The 26,633-nt window shown below is 38.0% G+C and overlaps 1 protein-coding gene across 1 annotated transcript in view; it reads left to right on the forward strand.

Annotated features, from left to right (window-relative positions):
• Positions 1 to 3,103: 3,103 nt before the first annotated feature.
• LOC150087418 (uncharacterized) overlaps positions 3,104 to 26,633 on the forward strand; it is a 99,106-nt gene continuing 75,576 nt past the window's right edge. Inside the window, exons 1-2 of the mRNA XM_090371171.1 lie at positions 3,104 to 3,397; positions 20,299 to 20,421. Of these exons, the coding sequence (XP_090227297.1) occupies positions 3,206 to 3,397; positions 20,299 to 20,421 (315 nt within the window). The 5' untranslated portion in view covers positions 3,104 to 3,205. The remainder of the gene's footprint in view (positions 3,398 to 20,298; positions 20,422 to 26,633) is intronic.

Below are 26,633 nucleotides of genomic sequence, written 5' to 3' on the forward strand. Positions count from 1 at the left end.
TGGCAAAATCAAAATGTCACTCAGCCATTTCTCGCTACTTGAGTCACTTTCAGGTGCATTCGCATGGGTACCAAGAAGCAATCACGTTCAGGTACAGCTGTTGGGAACAGAATCAAAATTAGAATCGTATTGCTGGACCCTCTCATAAAGTGTGATGGCAGCAAAATGAGTAAAGTAATACTGAGATTTTTCATATAGTGGAGAGGAACTATGCTACTATTGGGCAGAAACATTTTATTGTTTCTGCCCGATAGCAGCATGTTTAGATCAGTTGGAGTTCTAAGATACAGGAATTTTGGAAACAGGACTGTTAAAATATTTTTATATTTGTGGGTGGTTTGATGTCTTGACAGTCCTACTTTTAGCTTCCACTTGAATATTACTTGTATTATATCACATCTGAGGTATGAGAACCAATTTTCATATTTTGAATTTATCTATCCCTTCGAAAAACGATAATTTTTACAGTTCGATTAATTCACTCCTGCAATAATCTGCAGCAGAAAATTGAGCTCAGTGTTTGTGATACAGTTTTAGAAAGCTTTCGCGACTAGCATAGTCATTGTGTGTGTGTGTGTGTGTGTGTGTGTGTGTGTGTGTGTGTGTGTGTGTGTGTGTGTGTGTGTGTGTGTGTGTGTGTGTGTGTGTGTGTGTGTGTGAACTGGATTAGAGCCCCATCTGATTGGAAAGTCCTGTCATGATGGACTTTTTCACACTGTAGCTGAGGCAATCTGTATATATAGAGGGCTGCATAGTTTTCACTCCAAAAAATCGAGTTCTTCATCCCGATAAAAAGCTAAATCGATAATATAATACACCTAACTGGAAGATGTGATAAAGTGACTCTTTATCGCCTTAACCTGGTCCTAAGGCTGGCTACGTAAATGTTTAAATACTGAAGAATAATTTTTATCAAAAAGCATGATCAGGAATAAGCTTTAAAATATTGCTGTCCATCGACAATAAATTAACACCGGGTGGAAAATACCCGAGTTCGAATCCCGTTAATTACACAAGGAAATTTATTGGACCTTTATGACTAAGTGGCTGGGTTAATCGTCTCAGGTGAGGGAATCATGGATTTGTCTCCAGGAAAATTGGGATTTTCATCCAACAAATAGACCACAAGTAATTTATAGACATAATATATACAGGGTGATTCACTACCAGTGCGACAAACTTGCAGGAGGTGTAGGGGGCACAAAGACGAATCGGAATCACATAGCATTGCAGGGTCCAAAATGCCTTCGTCATGCGGTAGAGGACGTTGAACAAGAGGTCGCGTGAACAGCGATCCCGCTGGAAGTCAGCATTTGCGAACCGGTTCCCGAGGCAGTAGGATGGACGAGTATTCAAACGTTGAACTGGCCGACATGCACCTCGCGTATGGAGCTGCGGACTGTAACGGGCGCGCCGCTCTGCACTTGTACCAGGAACGTTTCCCGCACAGGCGTGCTCATCATCATACGATTTTCGCACGTGTGCATAGAAGGTTACGTGAGACTGGTTGTTTCACGAGAGGTACCATGAATCGAGAGCGAACGACGAGGACGCCAGACAATGAGGAGAATGTCCTACGTCTTGCAGAAGGCAATCCGAGTACGAGTACTCGAGCTATAGGTCAACGATTGAGTATTTCCCAATCTACTGTATGGAGGATACTGTCAACAAACCAAACGAGTTCATACCGTCTGCAACGCGTCCAATCATTGGAGCCTGCGGATTATCCACTCTGGAGGACTTTTGCTACTCGGTTTCTTCAACAGAAACGGTTCGCAAATGCTGACTTCCAGTGGGATCGCTGTTCATGCGACCTCCCGTTCAACGTCCTCTACAGCATGACGAAGGCATTTCGAACCCTGCAATGCTATGTGATTCCGATTCATCTTTGTGCCCCCTACATCTCCTGCAAGTTTGTCGCACTGGTAGTGAATCACCCTGTATATGTCTCAGTCGCTGATGTACCTAAAACCGTGTACAACAACATCAGTAAATTAAGAGATATATTCAGTTTTGCACTCAAATTAAGTTCAGGCTTAATGTCCTAATTTGCAGATGATACAAAGGTTGGCAGGGTTGTTAATGACAGTAAAGACAGTATGCGACTGCAACAGAATCTAGAAAAGTTAGATAAATGGGCTGAGAAATGGCAACTGAAGTTTAACATTGACAAATGCAAAGTACTACTTATGGGTAGCAATAACCCAAGAGAAACATATAAACTGTGTGGTACTGCACTCAGGGAAGTGGAGAATGAAAGAGTACTGCACTACAGGTCTGGAGGCCTCATTTTAGGAAGGTTGCAGATTTGCTAGAATGTACAGAGAATGGTGAGAAGAACAAAGGGGTACTCTTATGAAGAAAGGGTAAAGTTCTGCAAATTTCAGCGTTTGGAGACTAGGCACCTGCGAGGTGACCTGATTAAGGTTTATAAGGCCTTGAATGGTTTGAGCAGGCTCAATGCTCTTTCGCTTGCTCAGATTAAGAACCAGAGGAGGCATAGATTCAAACTGAGGAAATACAGTTGTAGAATAGATGTGCGGAAGTTTGCCTTTAGCCAGCGGGTAGTTGATTGCTGGAACAGACTTCCATCTGTTGTTGTGGAAGTTGATAACTTAAACAGATTCAAGGCAGAACTAAACAAACATTTGGAGCGAGTGGATGGGTGAAATAAGGGTTTTTTTTTTTTTTTGGCTGATGCTATATAAGTTTGCTTTCTTGCATCATGTGCCTTTGCTAATACTAATGCTATAAAATCGCACCCCACGGAAAGCACGATACTATTTATTATAAGCAGGTGCCTGTGTAGCCTATGCATAAACCCAGGTGTAATCACAATATACCCTGGAAATCAGAATAAACTCCTTGAAATATAACCCATTTCATTTTATTTATATTCTAAACGTATAATATTTAGGGGAAAAAATAAATGACTGTTGATCTGCATTATTGAAACATTGCCTACATGCAAACACTATTGTCGATTCGAGACTAACGTATAAAATAATCGTTTTTTCAATTTCCTTTTAACCCATTATTTGTGCCAAGTTCGACGTTTGTGTCTGTAATCAAAACGCTGCTTACAGGTGGCGAGCTTGCAGCTGGCAGACTTCAACCAACTCTCAGCGTGCTGACGTCAACTGCTTGACTGTGTAGGATGTGGGATGTTTGATTTACGGTTGATTTTTGTCGAACCATATTGTTCATGTTTGTTACAATGGAATTTACCGAGGTTGTAAACCCTCATTATGCTTTTCCTATAGTGGGAGTTATTCTATGTGCCCTTCTTGTTTTTGCGTTCGGATTTAAATCGCCTGGTCAACCACCAAGTTTCAACGCAGTAGAGGAAGAGCGAAAAGTTACGAAGAAACGAAAGGGCAAAGACAACAGCCAGAAGGTAAACTGAAATTTAAAGAGCCGAAAGGATAAGCAAAATATGTGTTGTTTTGGTGGAAAGCGAAATATTTAGACTAGTAACAGTTTGGTTATGTAAACACCTCAGTTTTTGCATTTTCCCTTTATTTTTTATTACGAAATTTTTCGAGGAAAGGAATTGCAACCGTTTTCATTAAAAATGAAACAAGTCGAATGCCTTAGCTAATTTAAGTCGATGTACACTTTCAATATGTAGTTGTGTTGCACTCCAGAAGTTTTAAGCATTTAATATTACATTTAGCAATTTTTACTTTGGCTTTTTGGAGAAGTGGTTAACAATGGCGCAATTACAAAAAAGAAAAGAAAAGAGGTTTGGGGAATAAATAAATGATCTATATTTTAGATCACGATGAACTTGTTCAGGCAAAGTAGTGTGCATGTGATTTTGCCATGAATTACGATTACAGTTTTTGATAGCTTTGATTTGTTTTAATTCCATATTTTTGTCAATGTCATTTGGTCAAAATTATATCCGTTAATTAATTTTCTGAAGCTGAAGGCATTAAATGATTTAAAATTCCATAAATATGGCATAAACTGGTTGGAGGGATCGTGTTAGAAGCACAATCATTTTTATGTAATGGGAAGAATAATAATATTCAGAGCCAGGCACAGGATATAGCAAACGAGAGAGAGAAAAGTAGAAATTCATGGAAAAAAAAAGTGTATATTACTGCTTCTGGTTGTGAAAAACGATATTGTTTTAACCCTTAACTACAAATTTGAGTGGTGCATTACATAGCAATCTCGTTAATTTTTGTTCAGCAGTTTTTTTTATGTACAAAAGTATCAAAAGCCTTCCTGAAATCCAAGTATATGATGTCAAAATAATTTTTTGCTTCCAGTTCCTTGGTCACTGCTTCATGGTAACCTATCAGATTGGTTAAGTATCAAACAAGATCACCCCTTAATAAATTCATGCTGTGATTGCAGAATAATTACCTGCCTGCCCACATGTTCCTGCATTACTTTTTTAACCAGTGATTCTATTATTTTCCCTGGAACAGACATTAAGGTAAGAGATCTGTAATTACTCACTTCACCTTTTAATTCTCCATTATGATTTGGAGATACATTCACACATCTCCAGTCCATAGGGACCTCTCCTGAATATAAGGATGCTCTCATAATTATGGATAAGGGTTTGCTTACCTCCTTTGCTGCCTCTTAATATAATTGGATAGTCCTTCCATCCTAGGTGCTTTTTATATCCATTTTCAACAATTTTTCCTCCACCTTCCTTATATTTATCAGTCTTTTAGCTCATTAGTTTGATAAACTTCTAACATCCCCTCCCCCCTAAAGAATTCCTCATGTGTGAATGCAGATGAAAAATACCTATTCAGTTTGTCTTCAACCTGAGCAGGGTCATCAACAGTTAGCCCATAGACATCAAGGGGTCCAATGTGATTCAACTCTTTCCTTCTACTGTTAATGTAAGCATAGAAGTTTTTGATGTTTTTCTTTGCCAGACTTCTCATAATCTGCCTTAGCTTGCTTTAATCTCCTTTGTGACTTGTTTACAGACAAATTTATATCTCTCATAGCTTCTGTATTACCTGATAATTTATATGCATCCCATGAACTTTTCTTCTCTGCCACAAGTCTCATTAGTTCATCTGACATCAATTTAGGTCTAAGCCTTGAGCAGTATTTCTTCATTGGTATGAAAAGCCTAGTAGCTTCATTGATTACTTTTCATTAGAATTTTCTGTTGGTAATATCAGTTGGTTCCACTGCACAGAATTTAAAAACTTTGAGACCACTGTAGTCACCTTTAGAAAAGCCTTTCCCTTTACCCTGACAGTTGTCTTTAATTAAATTCCTTATTAGTACACTATAATTGTAAATCCACAAGTCTTGCTAGTGTGTGAGTGACCAATCCGCAAATTCCAGTCAACATCTGGAAAGTTAAAATTCCCCATTATGAGACATTCCGATTTGCTGCCTCACTCTATTTCTTCATATAGCTGTTTGATATGCTCCTCTGTTATTAAGCATATAACATACTCCTACTGTCAATTTTGTTCTCCTGCTGCTTATATTGCACCAACTGATCAGCGTTGCACTTTGTCACCCATGTAAACTGGATGCATGCCTTAGATTTAATATGCTACTTAATTAAGAGCATAACCCCTCCACCTCTTCTGTTCTTCCTGTATACATTGTACTCCCCATATTCAAATTCAGCATGGCTTATGTCTAAGTGGGTGCCTCCGTAGCCAGGTGGGAGCAGCAGCAGTGCGTAGCACACGCTTCTTGATTAGACCGGGGCCCAAGCCCGTCACCACCAAATACGGGGGATGTGGAAAGGTCAGGAATGACCACCGCATATCCTCAGAGCAATATGGCCTTACTTGCTAATGCTCCTAAAAACCAAATAACAAACAACAAACATATCTGAGTGACACTATGTGTCTGCTGTTCCTACATTGTCATCAAATGACAATCAATTCATCAAATTTATTTACAATGTGCCTAGCATTAGTGTACATGCAAGTATACATGTGCATATTCTTAGTTACCCTAACAGATACTAAGTATTTATTTGTTCAGTGATAGCTCACAGGGGAAAGCATTGATGACCCACAGTAGTATACATTGGGCCTGAAATTCCAGACACCTTGCTTTTTAGGCTGTTGCTGTAATATAGTCATCTTTCTATTTTTCCATTTCATATTTATCTAGAGGTTCATTTTGAATTTTATTATGAACTTCATAATAAACTGATTTAAATGATTCAAATATTTAGGTTTAATGTGTATTGATTTCTCTAATTTTTCTTTGCATTTCTGTTACAGAAATTGTGTTTAAAGATCTTACAGTATTCTCAAAAAAAAGAAAAAGCAGCTAATTGTGCTTTTTTTCATGAATATAAATTTGTAATTTTATTTGAGAAGAATATTATATGGCAGTACTACTAAGTTAGTTTTTTGAAAATACACTTTTCCATGTGATATGTTTTTCAGCATAAAATCAAAAAAAATTTTTTTAACTCCATCAGTCCCCAGTTGTTTTACAAGATTAAATTAAAATGCTGACATTTCTGAATTTGTGTGTTACTGAAATAAGGGCAGTTAATGATTCTTACCATTTACAGATGTAAAAAATGCCAATTTCATTTTTGATAGTGTTAATACAGAATGGCCCAAAATAAACTGTACTGAAAAATTAACTTTGGTGAAATAATCTTTATTTAAATATGGATTGAAATATTTTTGTCTGTAGTACACATTAGGCAATCAGTCAGGAAAGTGTTCAACATCTGTGATTGATGAACGGTAACACTCACTGTATAACCTCCTGATCAAGACTTTAGATGTCTGATGAGATTCACAGTTGTATTTCAGAAAAGGTTGTCATGTGAGTCATAAACAGTCTTCAGTTCTGGAATGGTGAGGGTGGTGAATGATGAAATATGATCTCCCTGAGCATTCCTAAACATATGCACCAGGTAATGTTAAAGTTAGTTGAATGAGAGAGATTGTATGAAATCATGTGGTTTTCAAAATAGTGGTGGATCATTTTATGGAACGAATGGCAATTGGATATATGCCATGCCATCTTGCTGATAGCCCTGATTGAAAAGTTGTGTATTTCTTCCACTGAAAAAATATTCCAGGTTATTGAAAAATGGAGTGAGAATCTTGAGTTCAATTGCTGTTTTTGCCTTTGAACTAAATTGCCTGATTATGTCATGCTTGCTAACAGGCACATCAAATTGTGACACACTCAGTGAAATGAAGTGACACACTCAGTGAAGTTTATGTAATGATTTTATCAGTTCATTTGAATTCAAGAGATATATTGGTCTGGACGTTGTGGTTGGACAAATGGATGGGACTTAGAAAACTGGAGAAGTTTTTCTTTAGCCAATGAGTTGTTCATTACTGGAAGAAGCTACTTTCCTGGGTAGTTGAGGCTGACAGCTTGAGGAAATTCAAACGTCAGTTAGATAGTTACCTATGTGAGGAGGGAAAACACATAGGCAGTTTTTATTGATTTTATTATTATTTTTGTTTATTTATTATTTTAATTGTTGATTATTTTTGGCTGGTGGAGCAAAGTCTGTGGCTTCCTTTTCTTATTTGGCTAATACTGAAGTTTGATCCTTGTGTGTAGCAAGCACATATCATGACTTCAATGAGTTTACTTACCTATATGTGGAAAAAAAATTCTTCAATATCTTGCAGCAGTTATTGGCTTAGTGACTTATTCATTTATTGCAGTGCTTTTTGGATGGCTCAACTGGCTCTTTTTCTGTGTCAGGATACATCCTGTACTTTTAAATTTCTATACAATGGATAAAATTATGCTATTACTGGAAGCCTGTTTCTAGAAATTGCATGTGATTTTGCAAATACTACAGTTGGGCCCACCATTGTAACCTAGACTGTATGATATAAAATAATGCCCATATGAGAATATTTTTTTCTTTCATTGTCAACGTGTTCACTCTGTGTAATGGCATCTTTTTTTGTTGTGATTTACACATTAGCATGGAAATTGATTTCACAGTGACGCATGAAATACACGTGCTCAACATGAGTTAATTTCAGTGCTGTGCCTTGGATCTTTCCTTTTAAAGTTTTCTGCATTTTATTTTTTTAAATTGCTTGTGGACTTGAAAAAAAAAAAATCTTAAATCCTTAGTTCAGATTGCATCAACCATGCTAATTATAAAAAAAGGGCTTACACCAAAATAGAAAAACAAAACAAAAAACATAGGCATACATTACATATTTGTCTTTTAAACATAGCTTGTTATAATTACAGTCGTTTCAGCTTAGCCTGAGCTTTTCAAATATGGTACTAGAGATTGACAAAATTTTGGAAATGTTTGCCAGTCTAATGTTCAAGGGCAGTACCAGGATTTTTCAATGGTGGATGAGAGGTTTAAAGCAGTGTTCCAGGGAATTAAGCTTTAATCATGTGGCAGTAAGAAAAATATAATTTTGTTCATGGGAGGGGTCCATAGTCCTTCTAGTCTCTACCTGAGACCATTCCTGCTCATGCTTGTAGCACAAATTGATGAAGCTCCCATGTGGTGGCCAATTCAGTGATTCTTGTGCACAATTGATATCTCAGCAATAATTACTGCATGAAAATTGGTTGGCCCCTTCATTCAACCTTTAACTTTTCAGCAGGCACAAAAAGGTTTGTTCTTTCTCTAGTCATCTGGAATCATTTAGACCCCACATGCTTAAATTTGAAAAATCAGCAAATAATAATTCAGTTCACTTTTTGATGCCACATCTTATAGAGTGGAACTAATAGACTGGCAACACACCAGGCAGGATCAGTTTTTAACCAACTGAATGACTTCTATTTATTCCAGCTGTTAAAGGAAAGTACAAGGGGACACAAATATTCTTGATCTTGTTCTCAACAAGAATCTAAGCAGTGTCAAAAATGAAAGTGCATATCCAATAGTGAGTAGCCACTAGAGTCATAATACTGGATATTGTACAAAGAAATTAGTGGTAAAAGGAAATGGCAAGGGTTTCAATTTCAAGGGAAGGGAACTTTAACAGATGAGATATTTCTTTGGTTGTGTTAACTAGGTTGACAACTATATGCTGCTGTTAACGAGTACATTTTGGCAAATGCTTAAGGGATCCTTGATGTTTGAATAAATTCAAAGGTCAACTGGATACTTACATGTGTGAGGAGGGTAGCATATAATTTTTTTTTTTTTATCTATTTGGTTAGGTTTTTTTTTTTTTTTTTGCCAGTGCAGCAAAAGCCTGTGGCTCTTTGCACTATATGGTGAATACTATTACTATCTTGGAAACCACAAATATTTGTTCTAATAGGAAAAATACTTTAAAAAACCTCCAAAAATATACGATAAGAACTGGCTGGCTTAATTGAGTGAGAGAAAGGCATATGAGGTGTGGCTATTAAATGAGACTATGCATGCAGCACAGCAAGCACTAAGTGTGAAACAAAGGCACAGCAGTTCATCTTAAACCTTTCCCTAGTTGTCTGCCAAGTCATGATCCAGCATGCTCATTTGCTTTGCTGTGAGACATGTTTTCATTACCTTGTGTTTTTGCAAGTTTCCAGAAAAATGACAGGCAAAAGAATCAAACAATAAATCAAACCTCAAATTTTTAACAAAACTAAAGAAAATACAATAGACTTTCAGAATAACGGCACCTTCAGGGATTCAAGGTGCCGTTATTTTGATTTTTCCATTATCTAGAAAGTTGTATTTTTAATGTATTTAATGCAGAAATAATGAGTCTAAATAAGAAATAGAGAGATTAAGGATGCAATTTTATTAACTGCACATAAAAAAACATAAACATGTTGATGATCCAATGTTATATTGTGCCATTTAATATGTACTCCAACTTATGCCGCTGACCGTTCCCTTTTCTTTATAATATCAAGTTTGGTCCTTGAGGTTGTCACAGACATTCTCTCAGATATGCCAGACAAGCTGTACTTGCTACCTGGGAGTCTAAAAAACTGATGGAACTGATATTTGGGTGACACTCAAGTCAAGTGGATCCAATTTCGGTTCATTCGGCGAAGGTGCAAGCAGAATCCTCTGCTTGCGCCTTCCCAATGGTGTGACTGTTAGTAATCCTGGATATAACCTCCATGCACAAGTACATGATGGGTGACCACCCAGGTGTGAACCAACGTAAGCAGGGGTCGAGGTGTGGCGCCCACACCACATGGAGGAATGCAGCCTCTCTATGTTACCAGGCAGTACTAGGTGGTAGATGACTCTCATCAACCGGTGCAATACCACCACTTTGCTTATTGGAGGCTTGATGTGGTGGAACCCATGTTTAGTCTCTAGAGCTAAGTTCTGGTCAACCCTTCCCTATCTCTTCCATCATGCAGTATGATTGATGACTTTTGAGGTTATGATGAATATCGTGGCAAGATCCAACATTCCTTATATTTCAAGGGTACAGCTCTAAAACGGTGTTCGCAGACCAGCCGCTAGTTAGTACACCGGACCAAACCTATTGGTAACTCTCTAGTTGGCTTCCGGATCAGCTAGTGTATAATCTTGCTACCTCTACTCTGCCAGATAGTGACTGGAGGGAGTCAGAGTAGTGTGTATGCGGGGAGCATTGTCAAGGATCTGCGTATATTCTTACCATGTGTATGCCATATCCAAAAATTTCATTACTTTATACAGCATGTCCCACCCACTTTTTTCTTACTATTGAATATACCATGAATTGTCAGACTTATAGAGCAAGCTTATCTGCGAAAAGATTTAAACCTCCTAAGCACTTTTTAATTAATTTCTCAAATATACGTGGTCTCAATTCTAATCTCAGCGATGTCCATTTCCACTTGCAGTCTGCCAAACCCCCATGTACTTTTTTCTGACAGAATCTCAATTATCGGTTGATTCAACTACTGCCCATCTCAGATGCCAAATTATTCGCTGTATGATTCCTTTTGCCTCAAAGGTGGTACTTGTTCATATGGCCATTCCGATATTCCCTGTCAGAGACTTGTCAATTTGGAATCTCCTCTCTTTGATCTTTTCTGGCTTAAAATCTCTCTACCTTATTTTGTCAAATTTATCTGTTGTCTCTACCGTTCTCCAAAATCCACTAATCACTTGGAGCTCTTTGACTTCCTCTCTTTGCAACTTGATTTTCTCCAGTCCAACTTTCCTAACAGTGAGGTAAGTTTCCTTGGTGATTTTAATGTTCACAACTCCAGCTACACTTTCTAGTCACACTGACCCAGCTGGTCGAGATGCTGAGGCTTTTGCAATTACTAATGACCGTGCACAGATTGTTCATTTACCTACAAGAATACTGGACAATCCTAACCATACAGCCAACACGCTTGATCTTTTTCTCACAAACAACCATTCTAAGTACACGGTCGAAGTGAGAGGTCCTTTAGGCACTTCAGATTACAACTTGGTGATTGTCTCTTCTCCAGTGGAGCCTTTATCTTGTGGCTATTCCCAACCTCGTGTTGTTTGGCATTACAAGAATGCAAAATGGGATGACCTGTGAGATTTCTTTTCTGTGGTCAGATTACTGTTTCAAAACTTCTGATGTCAACATTTGCTCAGATCGTGTCAGTGAAATTATTCTTGCAGGAATGGAATCCTTTATCCCACACTCCACTTTAAAATCTCGTCCTTTATCTAAACCTTGGTTTTCCAATAAATGTGCTAAGGCTGTTCAAGAGAAGAATGTTGCATATCGTAATTGGCTTGTTTTCGAGCATTCTGGTCTCTTGCCAAAGCTATTGGCCGCAACTTTTGCCCATCTCTGCTCCCACCTCTGTCAAAACCAGATGGTTCTGTTGTCACTTCAGCCAAGGATAATGCTGACCTGCTAGCATCCCATTTTTCTTCCAACTCATGTATTAATGATCTTGGTAAAACACCTCCCACCATTCCCAACATGCTCCATTCAATGCCTCCTGTGTCTTCTGTCAAAAGGATGTCAGAAGGATTTTGATGAATCTTGATGCTAAGAAATCTCCAGGTCCCGATGGTATTTCTCCACTTGTTCTCAAAACCTGTGCTCCTGAACTTACTCCTATTCTTTGCTGCCTTTTTTCACTTTCTTATTCCAAAGTTTTTTCCTTCTGCTTGGAAATTTGCTCATATCCAGCCAGTTCCTAAAAAGGGTGACAAATCCCTCCCATCCAATTATCTTCCCATTGCAATTACTTCTACTCTTTCTAAAGTAATGGAGAAATCAATTAACCACCAAATCGTAAACTACCTAGAAACCTTCCACCTGATCAACGATTGTCAGTATTGATTCCCTGAGTGTCAATCCACTGGTGATATTCTGGCTTATGTTACCCATTTATGGACTAATTCAATGGAAAGTTTCGGTGAAACACAAGTAGTTGCTCTTGTTATCTCAAAGGCTTTTGATCGTGTTTGGCATAAAGGTCTTCTAAACAAGCTTCCATCTTATTCTTTGCGAACTGTTTTTAATAATTGGTTATCCAGTTTTCTCTCTGATCGCTCACTGAGGGTGATGGTAGATGGCTCTCTATCTTCTAACTTCTCCATTAATGCTGGTGTCCCCTAAGGTTCAGTTCTTTCCCCCACTCTTTTCCTCTTGTATATTAATGACCTTCTTCCATCGATTGGAAATCCTATCCATAGTTTTGCCGATGATAGCGCATTACATTCCATTTTGAGAAACCTTGCCCTGCCCAATCAGCTTCAACTTCTCGAATATCCGCTACCAATTCCTTAAATGCTGATCTTCAGGTAGTTCTCCAGTGGTGCAAAGACAACTTAGTTGATTTCAGTCCTTCTAAAACTCAGTCTTGTCTTATATCTCACAAAAAGGATTCTTCTGCTCCTATGCTCCTATGACACTCCGATTTCTAGGCAAAATGAGGGGATTACCCTGACTTCTAATCTCTCTTGGCATAAGCACATATTAAAAATATTGCTTTCTCTGCATATAAAAAACTTGGTTTTCTCTTTTGCTCTTGGGGTTACTTTTCTTCTAAACAGTTCCTCACTCTGTATAAATTGCAAACTGCCCTGCCATGGAATATTGTTCCCAAATCTGGGGTGGTGGCCCCAAAACCTCTCTCAGGCTTCTTGATTCCGTTCAGAAGAGGGCAGTTAGGTTAATTAATGATTCATCTCTATCAGATCTCTCCAGTCGCTGTCTCATAGTCGTACTGTTTCTGCTGCATGCCTCTTCTACAGATACTTCGATGGGCACTGTTCTTCTGAATTGGCTTCTATAATTCCCGCTCTCTCTTTCGAAACAGTCCTAACACATGCCGCCACCAGCGAACATCCATTTACTGTCCAACTCCAAACTCACAGAACCAACTTTTCATCTTCCTCGTTTATTCATTCAACTGCCGTTTTCTGGAATAACCTTCCTTCGTACGTATTTTCTGAAAATTACAGTCTACAGAAGTTCAAGGCCAATGTTAACAAATATCTTCTTTTGTCTTCTCAATATCCTCTTTTGTCTTCTCAACTTCCAACCCAAGCACGGTACTAAGTACTATAGGTTCTAATACCTCTCGTGTTGGGGGTTTACATAAAAAAAAAAAAAAAAAAAAAAGTTTAGTCTGTACGGATAGCACAGTGATGGCATCACCATCCTCCCCACACCCGGTGGAAAAGGGCTGGGTTTGAATCTTGTCGATGACGCAAGGAACTTTTATGGTTTTTTTTCACTCCCTGGCTGAGTTAGTCAGTCTCGGGCGTAAACGGCAAGGTTTCCCCCCCTCCCAAAAAAACTAGGGTTTTTCATCTATCAAAACAGGCAGATCGACTAGAGAACACACGCAATTTATGAATTTACTTTCCGGGTGACCCTAATGCAGTGTTTCCCAAATGGTATTCTGCGGAACCCTGGGGTTCCATGAAAAAAAAAAAAAAAATTTAAATATTTTACACATTAAAAGTTAAAAATATTGTAGGTATATTTATATCTGGTGGACGAGACAATATTTGGGTCTGGTCACTTTTGCTGCACAGCTTGCGTACTAAACTGTCTTTGTAATTGTAATCCAGAACCTGCACATTACACAGGCTGTATACTACTGCACCTACCTATCTAAATACTATGAAACAGCGGCCAAATGGCTGTGATTGGTTATGCTCGGTGTTTGGATTCATATTTCGCATGGTGGGACTTTTTTTTTTTTTTTTTTTTTAATATTGATAATAATAAACAAAGAATTTAAAGATATCTGACCTTGAACCAAGAAAATTTTTAGCCTGTGGGTGCATTTATTATTTTTTTTGTGCTACGCTAGAAATATTTAAGGAGTTTAATTATTTTTGTTGTGCTACATTAAAAATATTTATATGTTGTACAAAATATAAAAGGGTTTCGTGACTAAATTTAATTGGGAAACGCTGCCCTAATGTAATAGTTTGGATTATATCAAGTTTATCACTAAGCTTTAATGTTGTTCCTATTTTCTTCTCTGTATGAGGTTTATTCATTAACTTTAGGAGCCATGGTGAGAGGTTTTTAATTTAAAATAAATGGAAAACAGCCGTATAATCTGTGATATCAGTATAGAATTTACTTTCAAAGTGGCAAATGTAAACAAATACAGTATTCCTGTTACTTGCCGTTTTCTTTTTTGGCACTGCAAGGCATTTACACTGTATGTCAACACCCGATCTCGGTGTGCCATTAGCTCAAATGTTTCGTTATTTGGGTTGCCATTATTTCGACAGTCTACTGTACCAACTGAAAGTTGAGTTGTTACATTAAATTTATGGGGAAATTATTCTATCAAGAGCTTGTGTGTTTGAATGACTTAAAAGATTTTTAGAAGAAAGAGAGAATGTGGAAGACCAGACTGTCTGGTATCCAGAAAAACAGATGAAAATGTGGACTGGGTAAGGACATTGATTAGAAGTGATTGTTGTTTAAACATTAGAATGGTTGCATCAGAACTTTTATTGTGGACAAAAACAAATTAACTGAAAATTTAGGCATGAAAAAGTGTCAAGATGGTGCCAGAAATTTTGAACAAAGATCAAAGAATTTGAGGGCATCCAAGTTTGTTAAGATATTTTGAAAAAAAAAAATTTAAAAAGATCCAGACTTTGTGTACTGTAATTACTTGTGAAGAAAGTTGGCTGTTCCAGTATGACCCAGAAACCAAAAGACTGTGAATGCAATGGCAGACAAAACAATCCCCCAGACCAAAAAAAAGCAAGGATGTCAAAATCAAAAATGAAAAGCTTGCTTCTTGTTTTCTTCAACATTAAAGGAATTATTATGGTGAATATATCCTACCAAATCAGACTATAATGAAACATACTACATTGAAGTTCTGACAAGGCTGCATGAAAAATTTCGAAGAAAGAGGCTAGAATTGTGGAAGGATGGTTGGATGCTTCTTCTAGACAATGCTCCAGCATGCAATGTGCTCTGTATTCACTAGTTTTTGATCAAAAAAACAAATTCCAGTGTGTTAATGTGCACTTTACTTGCCAGACATAGCCACCTTGTGACTTTTTCACTCTTCACTAAACTGAAAAGTGTACTTAAGGGAACTTATTTTTAGTCCATTGAAGATATTCAGAAAAAAAATGGTCAAAGTGTTAAAAAGGGCTTACAGAAGATTACTTCCATTTGGAACAGTGTGTGCGTGCAAGCCCATGGCAATTATTTTGAAGGGAATAACTTTTTAAGTTACAAAATATTTCATTATATTTATTTTATTGTAACAGTTGTCTTGTCATTTAATAGTCACACCTTGTAAGAGATAATTATATACTACTGCAAGACACTGATTCGTATGTCAAATATTTTATGTAATAAAGGCTTTGCTTGTCTTACCTATCAGTGGTTGAGTAAAAGAAATCACTAGTGGAGAGTTAAAAATAAGAAATTCTACTTCCCTATAAATATTATTATTAGCCATATGGTGCAAGGAAGCCTGAGGCTTATGCTGCACCAGCCAAAAAAAAAAAAAAAAAAAAAATCCTTCATGAGACAGAGAGAGAGAAGTAGATGGGAATCACCAAGAAAGAGAAGAATGATGTTTACTAGCTCAGGACCCTGGGTTTGCCAAGCTCATACCAGATGTGAGTCCCTGGGGTAGAGAGAGAGAGCAAGAGTCTTTATATTGCAACTTGAAATTAAGATGGCCCTGTACACTTAATGTTGCTACCTACCTATCATGGCATGCAGGCCAGTGGTGAACATGCTAAAAAACAAATGAGAGAAAATTATATACAAAGTAACAGGTATTTACAAATAAAATATTTGAAATTAATAACAAACAGAGAGAGACAGCTCTTCACATCTCTGGTATGTATATCATATTACAGTTAATTATTTTTGGGAAGCATTATCACAATGCAATAGTCAAAACCAGGTTTTTGCAAGCCTGACAAAAAAAGAAAAAAGACACGAATGTGCTTACTCCAACTATTCTTATTGCATGGATAAGACTTCTTTTCCATAGCTTTTGTTACATGCAAATTTGTGAAGGTTGGCATAAAGTTTATAGATCTTTATTCTGGGGGACAGGTCTTGGAGCAGGCTGCAATACTTGGCTATTTCTTGATTGCTCATGAACGTTGATAATATGGCATTTGTGGTTGCAAGGTTTTAGTTGTCAATTGCTATGGGAGAGCATAATGAAACTGGGAGGGCTTGTCTGCAAGAATCTGTATGAGGATTAGTAGCAGCATTTTTTCAAATAACTTTAGAAGTATTGAGGCCTTAGAAATTGGATTATTTTTTGAATGTTGGTCATTTTTGATCCAGGATTGCGTTTAGTTATCCAGTGCTGTTTATTGACAAATGAAACTAATTTGTTTATATTGGAACTGCAGTTTAGATTTAAATTTAACAGATCTAAAATGTTATTTTTAGATTAATTAATTTTTGGTTTTAAACTGACAAAAATCTGGCATAATTTTGCTCTGCTAGATCAGTGATATTGCTTTGCCCCTGCTAATTTAGCTGGTGAACTGTTTGATTCTGTTTCATGAACACTTCAATCCCATTAGAATTTTATTATTAATTGTAACTACTTTTTTTTAACTTTTTTTTTTGTTTATTTTGATAGCAGTTGTCCATTTATGAAATTTAGAATGTTTAATTATAGGAATGCTTATGAAATCTGAATGCTTCACATTCAGTCATTTTTTTAAAAATGAATTTAAATAATAATAGGAGCTCAATTAGTAAAGCAAATTTGGCAAAAGTAGTAATAAGAAAAGCAACCCCCCCCCCCACACCACCAGCACAGTACGGAGACAAGTAGAGAGCATTGAAGCAATTTAGTATAACTAGGTAAATCATATCTTAGTCACAAGAAAAGAGGTCACATAAAAAAAAAAAGTCATCACAAAGAGAACAAGAGGCAGAGTTACATGCTGTTGTTGCATTAAATCTTATTATCATTAGTATTAAAAATATTAGTGTAAAAAAATTTATTTAGTGAGAAATATCATTTTTGGATGAGAGGAAGGTCATGACATTGAACTAAAGAGAAATTCATTTAAGGCCTTCAGTTGTTGAGCTTGGATATTCTTTATCTTCTAATAAGAGAAATGTATATTTGATGGTGTGTAATTGGCAGAGTTTGGGAAAGATATGTTGTCTTGTTAGCAATTAAGGGAATTTCTTTAGAAATGGAATAAACTGGGCTAAGAACCATTAATCATAATTTAAAAGTTGTAAGAGTAGAGAAACTATATGTGCATGCCAGTTTCTGGATATTGTTGGTCCATAGTATTTATAAAATACATTAATCTCTGATTTTACTTTGACCATTTCATATAATACCTTTTTATAAAAAATATTCACAATTTATAGTTAACACAGTATCAAGTTAATGAAGGAAAATAAATGGTTCTGTGTAATTTTGAGTTTAATTCAAAATTATATTTTTAAAAATTGAGGCCTATTCAGTAAAGAAGAGCATAATTTTTTGTGAACACCTGCACTGCTTACAATTTCTAGCTGAGCTGCAGAATTTAAGACCAAGCTGCATCACATAGCAACAGTACAGTTGGTTCATGGTCACAGTGTGACCTTGGTGGTTGGTCAAGTTTATGCATGTTCAGTTTTGCTTATGTAATAATAGATGTGACGTGCAAGGAACAGTATCTTGCTTTCAGATTTTTTTCTGTTTCAAGAAAAATTAATTGAAGCACATAAAATGTTAAACGAGGCTTATGGTGAATCTATGCTTCCATACAGCACACTCACAGGTGATTTAGGATGATTAAAGATGGACGTGATTCATTCACAAAAACTGGTAGTCGTGGAGCTACAACCACTGCTGTTACCACAGACCATAAATATTGCTTCTGTAATTGTGAGAGAAGATTGTTGTATAAGTGTAAGGCAACTGGCAGAGATGTTGAGAATGTTAAGGTGTTGAGTTTGTTGATGATACAAAGGTTGGCAGGATTGTTAATGACAGTACACTATTGCAACGTGATTTAGAAAATTTGGGCAGATGGGCTGAGAGGTGGCAACTGAAGTTTCAACATTGACAAATGCAAACTACTGCATATGGGTAGTGGTAACCCCAGAGTAATATACCAAATGTGCAGTACTACACTTAGGGTAGTGGAGAATGAAAAAGATCTGGGGATAATCGTGCAGTCAGATATGAGGTTTTCTGAGCAGTGCCGACAGGACCAGAGCAGCTCATTGGGTCTTGTCAGTGGTATACAGGAATTTTGCTAGCAGGGATAAGGAGGTAATTATCCCTTTGTATAAGGCAATGGTCAGACCACATCTTGAGTGCTGCATATGGGTCTGGAGGTCTCATTTTAGGAAGGTGTAGAGCTGCTGGAATGAGTACAGAGAAGGATAATGAGATTGGTGAGGGGAAAACTGTTGCTCTTACCAAGAAAGTTCTGCAAATTGCAGCATCTGGAGCCTAGACACCTGCAAAGTGAACTGATTGAGGTATATAATGCCCTGAATGGTTTGAGCAAGCTCACTGCTGATGTGGTTCTTCCTCTTGCTCAGATTATTCACTTGAGGAGACAAATTCAAATTGAAGAAAGACAGTTGTAGAATAGATGTGTGGAAATTTGCCTTTAGAGAGTGGGTGGTTGATTGCTGGAACAAATTTCCATTTGTTGTTGTGGAAGTTGATAGCTTAAATAAATTCAGGGAAGACCTGGACAAACTTTTGGAGTGAAGGGATCTATTAATGCTAATATCAGTAGGAAGCTGTTTGTTTTTTGTTTATTATTTGGTTTTTAGGAGCATTAGCAACTAAGGCCATATTGCTCCGGGGATATGCGATGGTCATTCCCTGACCTTTCCACATCCTCTGTATTTGGTGGTCACGGGCTCGAACCACGGTCTAATCAAGAAGCGTGTGCTACGCACTGCTGCTCCTGCTCACCTGGCTATGGAGACACCCAGTAGGAAGCACACGATTATGAATTCTTTGACTATATGCATATGACATGTGTTTGTGTACACTGGGTTCCAAGACAACTCGCACCTGAGTAACAAGTTTACATGGAGGTTTGTCACCTTGTACAGAACCTCACCATCTTCAGTAACTATCTTCAGCAATGGCTACTGAAGATGGTGAGGCCTCCGTAGCCGAGTGGTCAGGAGCGGGAGTGCAGTAGCACACGCTCTTTGAGTAGACTGGGGTTCAAGCCCCTGACTGCTGAATACGGTCGATCTGCCAACCCGCACTGGACCAGCGTGGCAGATTATGGTCCATTTCCCTCAGCATGAATTGTTGAGGAGGCTTCCATCCTGCAGTGGGTTGATAATGGCTGCACTTTACTTTTATACAAGGTGATGAAACATGGTTTTATCATTTTGATGCAGAATAAGCAACAAAACTCTGTTTGGAAGTCTGTCATTGTCAAAAGATAGACTTCCAATAATGACATTGGAGACTTCAAATAATAAAAACTACTGGGTAAACCATTAAATTTAAAATTACAGAAAATCAGGACTAATGTGCACTCCCCCCCACACCAAAAATAGACTAACAAAACATTGAAACCAGGATGTCTGGTTACCCTAGACAGGTGTGTGTCTCATCTATTAGTAGTCCATGTGTAATAACTGCCTCATGTTTAGCTAAGTTGAGTATTTGGTACAATTGTGCTATGAAGAAGCTTAAAAGGATATTGTTAAAATAATTTTTTTGCCAAATATATGAAAATTTCAATGTTAGTTTGCAGTAAAAGTTGTATATGAATACTGAATGGAAACTGGGCTTATTTGCATTGTATGTGCTAAGAAGGCAGCAGCTCACAAGGGATTGTATGGTAAATCTCTCTCTCTCTCTCTCTCTCTCTCTCTCTCTCTCTCTCTCTCTCTCTGTGTCTGTATGTTAGCTATTGTCTTAAAATTATGCTGATTTTGATAATTTAATTTCTTTGTTAAGGCAAAAAATCAACAAAATGGACGAGCTGGAGGAATAAATACGTCTAACAAACCTGAAAGTAGTACACATTCTAGTAAAGGAAAATTGGCACCTGAAAAGCAGACGGGCAAAATTGAAGCAAAGGTGAGAAATAAAAGATGTAGAAGATGTTGTTGTTATATTTTATTAATTTCTTGGTTGTATTTGCTGTATTCAGTATTAAATATAATCAGTGATATAGATCTTTTTATTTATTATCTGTTTAAATTGTTTTTATTAAAATGGGGGAAAGTATGTTTTTGTTGTTTGAGAGAGACTATAATGGTTACTTATTTTTGAAGTCTTTCTGGTCAGAGGATTCAGTTTCTTGAAGTAACATCTTTAACAACTCAGAAACTAGTTCCAATTTTTAAAAAAAAAAATGTCGTGCGCAGTCTCGCTCACCAGTAGGTGATCTGTTTGTTGTTATTTGATTTTTAGGAGCATTAGCAACTAAGGCAATATTGCTCCGGGAAATGCGGTGGTCATTCCCTGACCTTTCCGCATCCTCCATATTTGGTGGTGACGGGTTCGAATTCCGGTATATGCAAGAAGTGTGTACCACGCACTGCTGCTCCTTCCCACCTGGCTACGGAGGTGCCCAGTAGGTGATCTCAGTGAGGGCATTGAATGAGACTGCTACTAACTCTTCTGAACATGTTAAGACTTATACAGGGGCATATGCTATTCAAAAATACCAATATTTTTGAGACACCCATGAAACAGCTTTTCCACTCCTATTTTTTTTCTCCATAATAGTTTTAAGTATATAACTTTTTTGCTGTCTTGCAATAAAGGGGTATCAAAAAAGTTACTTGACATATATTAAATGGTTATGTTTCTGGACATGCTCTGATATTTATCAGAGTAGCAGTACAATAAAGTATTTGTAATGACAGAAACATGATTTCTGAAATATGAAATGGGGGCAAAATAAAGACAATGATATAAAGAAAAGAATCTTTAAGTCACTAATGTTTTAATGATTAATTAAAGGTGATAATTTATACAGGGTGTCTCAAAAATATTGGTACAAATATTTAGGGGAGATAGGTAACATCTAAAAGAATGTGAATCACATAGGAACCCATAACTGGAAACGTCACCGTAAGTCAGTAGACGTCGCTGTTCATCATTTCGCGAGAAGGAAAATTTCTGGTTTACTCATTCAAGCAGTAGTCACTGCACAAAGAGCATGTATCGATATATGAACTGTGAGCTGGCAGACATGCACCTAGTGTATGGATTAGCAGAGAGCAATGGATGAGGCGCTCAACGAATTTATGGAGAATGCTTTCCCAGACAGACATGTACTGGACCACCGTTTGTTTGTGCATGTGCATCAAAATTTGTGTGATTATGGGTTATTTAGAGGTAACAGGAGTAGTGCTGGCAGACCACTTTCGACGCGAACTTCCACCATGGAAGAAAGTGTGTTGAATGCCATCCAAATAATCCTACTACCAGCACACATGCCGTTGCCTCTGCCTTAGGAGTGTCTTGTTGCAGTGTACAGAGTGTCTGGCACAACGATTCCTTACACCCCTTTCATCTCCAAAGGGTTCAGTTACTGCTTCCCCAAGATCATCCTGCATGTGTGCCTTTTGCGCAGTGGTTTCTCCAAGAAAGTGTTCAAGACTTGAATTTTCCAGCCTATGTTTTGTTCACGGATGAGGCTTATTTCACTCAGGAAGGCTTATTCAATCAACACAATGCTCGTGTGGGCTCATGGTGTGCCCCCATGTGGCACAACATCGCTTCACAATAAATGTGTGGGCAGGTATGGTCGGTGACTGCTTAGTCAGCCCATACCTGTTACCATCCCGCATGAACTCCGCTAAATATTGGATCTTTCTTGAACAAGTTCTACCAGGGTTACTTGATGATGTTCCAGCAAATGTGAGGCGCAACATTTGGTTTCAACATGACGGGGGTGCCTGCCCATTATGGAAGGTGTGTTCGTGACCATTTGAACAGGCGTTTTGGGCGTTGATGGATTGGCCGTGGTGGACCCGTTGCCTGGCCCCCACGCTCACCTGATTTATTGAGCCTTGATTTCTTTCTGTGAGGGGCCCTCAAATCTATCGTGTATGAATCTCCTGTGGAGATGGAAATGGATCTCGTGGAGAGACTCGTCTGCGCTGCTGCTACTGTCAAAGAAACTCCAGGTGTGTTCGACCGTGTCCACCAGTCCATGCTGCGTCAGTGTCATGCATGCATCGTGTCTCATGGTGGAACCTTCAAGCATCTGTTGTAACATCATGAAATGCATCCACCTCGTACTCCATTGTTAATATTATGTCAAATAAATGTTTGCCACTAATTACTGTCTTGTATCATTTCTGCTTCTTGTGCCTCTGCTACTACTTTCCCGTGACATTTCCTTTTATGGGTTCCTATGCGATTCACATTCCTTTAGATGTTACCTACCTCCCCTAAATGTTTATACCAATATTTTTGAGACACCCTGTAGATAGTTAAACTGGACAACTGCTTACTCATTACTTGTTTGGAGAGGTCTAGACTCAAATCCCATTGGAGATTGCTGAAATTCTTTAATCAGGTAGAGGCAGGGACAGTAGTTCCCCCCCACCCCAAGTTAATCTAAGGATTTTCAGCCTGTACAATGTGCAAATTAGTCAGTAAATAAATATTTGTACAATCATAGCACAAAAAAAAAACTAAAGTATTATAGGAACTAATTCATTATGGCTAGAGTATTTGTTACAACATAACTAAACTTACCATTAAACTGTTTTGGTGAGAAGTTATTCTCTAAATGTAAAAATGAGCCTAATCTGTCTAGTGGATACTTGAAAATGATCAGTTGCTTATCTGTTTCCATGCATGCAGTTATTAGATACTGTTTGTCATCTGTATGATGCAGTTTTCATATATGAATAATCATTCATGTAAGTATTACTCCTGCAATGCCTTCTTTAATGTGATATCAAATTTTGTAGTAGTGAAATATAAAACTTATTAACTTATTTGAGTAAGTTTTTTATAACTGATTCCACTCTTTATGGGAAAAAAATTTCATTCACCTTGCCCTTCCTCTTCATATTTTCTCTAGATTTTGGAAAACCCCCAGAGCACTTTAAAATATTGAATATAATACCAATTCATAAGAATGGATCTAGAATATGTGACCATTAATTATTCAGTTCATTAGTGAAGATTTTTGACCCTATTTTTCCAAAATATCTGAGTATTCATAGCCCACTCCCAAGCTAGCACTGTTTTGTAAAAGATAGGTTGCTATTATGGACCTTGCAGTCTTTCTGAAAATATTAGCAGTGGCAAATGATGCTGTATAAGCAAGCTTATACAGCATCATTTGCCACTGCTAATATTTGGTTGACGTATAAGCAAGCTTATACATTAGCATTAGTAGAGGCATTTGATGCAAGAAAGCAAGCTTATGCAGCATCAGCCAAAAAAAAAAAAAAACCCACTTCCACTTCACCTCTCTGTTCGTTCAAAATACCTGTCCAGCTGAGCCTTAAACTTATTTAGGCTATCAACCTCCACCACAAGGGATGGCAGTCTGTTCCACCAACCAACCACCCGCTGGCTAAAGGCAAATTTCCGCACGTCTATCCTACATCTGTCTTTCCTCAATTTGAATTTATGCCCTCTCAGGTGATTTTTCTGAGCTAGAGGAAGAATCCCATCAGCATTGAGCATGCTTAAACCATTCAAGGCTTTATACACCTCTATCAGATCACCTTGCTGGTGCCTAGTCTCCAGACACTGTAATTTGCAAAACTTAAGCCTTTCTTCGTAAGAGCACCCCTCTGTTCCATTCACTAATCTTGTTGCCCTTCTCTGTACTTGTTCCAGCAGCTCTATATCCTTCTTGAAATGAGGCCTCCAGACCTGTATACAGTACTCTAGGTGTGGCCTGACCATTGCCTTATACAATGGAATAATCACCTCCTTATCCCTGCTGGAAAAATTCCTGTATATCATTGACAATACTCCATGAGCTACTCTTGCAGCCCGTCTGCACTGCTCAGAGAACTTCATATCTGCCTGCACAATCACCCCCAAGTCCCTTTCATTCTCCACCACTGTCAGTGCAGCACCACAGAGTTCATATGTTACTCTGGGATTACTGCTTCCCATACGTAGTACGTTACATTTGTCAATGTTAAACTTCATTTGCCACCTCTCAGCCCATCTGCTCAACCTTTCCAGATCCTGTTGCAGCAGCATAGTGTCAGTAGTGTCCTTGACAACCCTGCCAACCTTTGTATCATCTGCAAACTTGGACATTAAGCTTGATATACCATCATCAATATCATTTATAAATACAGAAAACAATAATGGACCCAACACTGAGCCCTGAGGGACTCCACTAATAACATTAGTCCACGATGAGCAGTGTCCATTGATTACCACTCTCTGTCTTCTCCCCCTCAACCACCCCTTTATCCATAGCAGCAATTTGCCTCCAATGTCACACTGCTCCAATTTGTGTAGCAGTCTTCCATGTGCAACAGTATCAAAAGCCTTTCTAAGATCCAAGTATATAACATCAAAGTTATTCCCTGCATCCAGTTCTTTTGTGACTGCATCATAGTATCCAATCAAGTATACAGCGTCAGCCAAAAAAAAAAAACACGACACCTCCCATTTCACTTATTCATTTTCTCCAATAGTTTGTCTAGTTATTCCATGAATCTATCCACTTCCATGAAAACAGCTGGAAGTTTGAACAATCAGCCACCTGCTGGCTAAAGGAAAATTTCTGCAACCATCCTCTCTTAATTTGAATTTGTGTCCTCTCATGTGTGTGGTCTGAGCAAGAGGAAGAATCACATCAGCATTGAACTTGCTCAATCCATTCAAAGCTGTAAACAACTCAATCAGATCACCTTGCAGGTGTCTAGTCTCCAGATGCTGCAATTTTAAGAACTGAAGCTTTTCTTGGTTAGAGAACCCCTTTGTTTCAATCGCCAATATTGTTGCTCTTCTTTGTACTCATTCTAGTAGCTCTACATCCTTCCTAAAATGAGGCCTCCAGACCTGTATGCAGTATTCAAGATGTGGCCTGACCATTGCCTTATATAATGAGATAATTATTTCCTTATCCCTTCTAGCAAAAGTCCTGTATGTCATTGACAAAACCCGATGAGCTCTACCGGCAGCCTGTCTGCATTGTTCAGAGAACTTCATATCTGACTGCACAATTACTCCCAGGTCTTTCATTTTTCACTAACCTCAGTGTAGTACCACACAGTTAGTATGTTACTCTGGGGTTACTGCTACTCATATGCAGTACTTTGCATTTATCAATTAAACTTAAATTGCCATTTCTCAGCCCATCTGCCTAACTTTTCTAGATCATGTTGCAGTAGCATATTGTTATTACTGCCATTAACCACTCTGCCAACCTTGTTATCATCTGCAAACTTGGATATTAAGTTTGATATGCCTTCATCAATATATCTGATAATTATAGAAAACAGCAATGGGCCTAACACTGAACTCTGGGTGACTCCACTAATAACATTAGTCCACAAAGAGCAGTGTTCATTGAAGAACTGGCCCCTGTTCTATCAGCACCCTGTGTGAGATTTTTTGGTGTGCCCTCTCCAACTTCCTATTCGGAAGATTGCGACTTGAGATTTATAGCAAATCAGTGAATTTGCTGGGGATTTTGTGTCCCCTAAATTTTGGTACCCTGTATGGCCACACCTCCCAATTGCCCCTGAAGTCTGCCCTGGTCCATTGATTACCACTCTGTCTTCTCCCACTCAACCATCCCTTTATTCATTGCAGCAACTTATCCTTAATGCCACACTGCTCCAATTTGTACAGCAGTCTTCTGTGTGTAACAGTATCACAAGCTTTCCTGAAATCCAAGTATATGATATCAAAATTATTTGCATCCAGTTCATTTGTGACCACATCATAGTATCCAATCAAATTGGTCAGACAAGATTTCCCCTTAACAAATCCATGCTGTGTCTGAAGTATAAATGCAGTATTGTCCAGATGATCCTGCATTCTTTTTCTTACCAGTTACTATGTTATTTTCCCTGGAACAGAAGTTAAAATTAACAGGTATATAATTACTTGTCACCCTTTGATCTCTCTTTGTGAATTGGGAATACATTTGCACATTTCCAATTCACAGGGACCTTCCCCTGAATCCAACAATGCTCTCATAATTATGGCTAAGCGTTTGCTTACTACCTTCGCTGTCTTCCTTGATATAACTGGATAGATCCTGTTCACCCCAGGTGCCATTCTTCTGTTTAACTTTAACAATTTCTCTTCCAATTTCCTCTCCTTTATTCAGAATA

The sequence above is a fragment of the Mastigoproctus giganteus genome, chromosome 4 (assembly GCF_048544385.1).
Source record: "Mastigoproctus giganteus isolate SK-2022 chromosome 4, ASM4854438v1, whole genome shotgun sequence".
Taxonomy (NCBI): Eukaryota; Metazoa; Arthropoda; class Arachnida; order Uropygi; family Thelyphonidae; genus Mastigoproctus; species Mastigoproctus giganteus.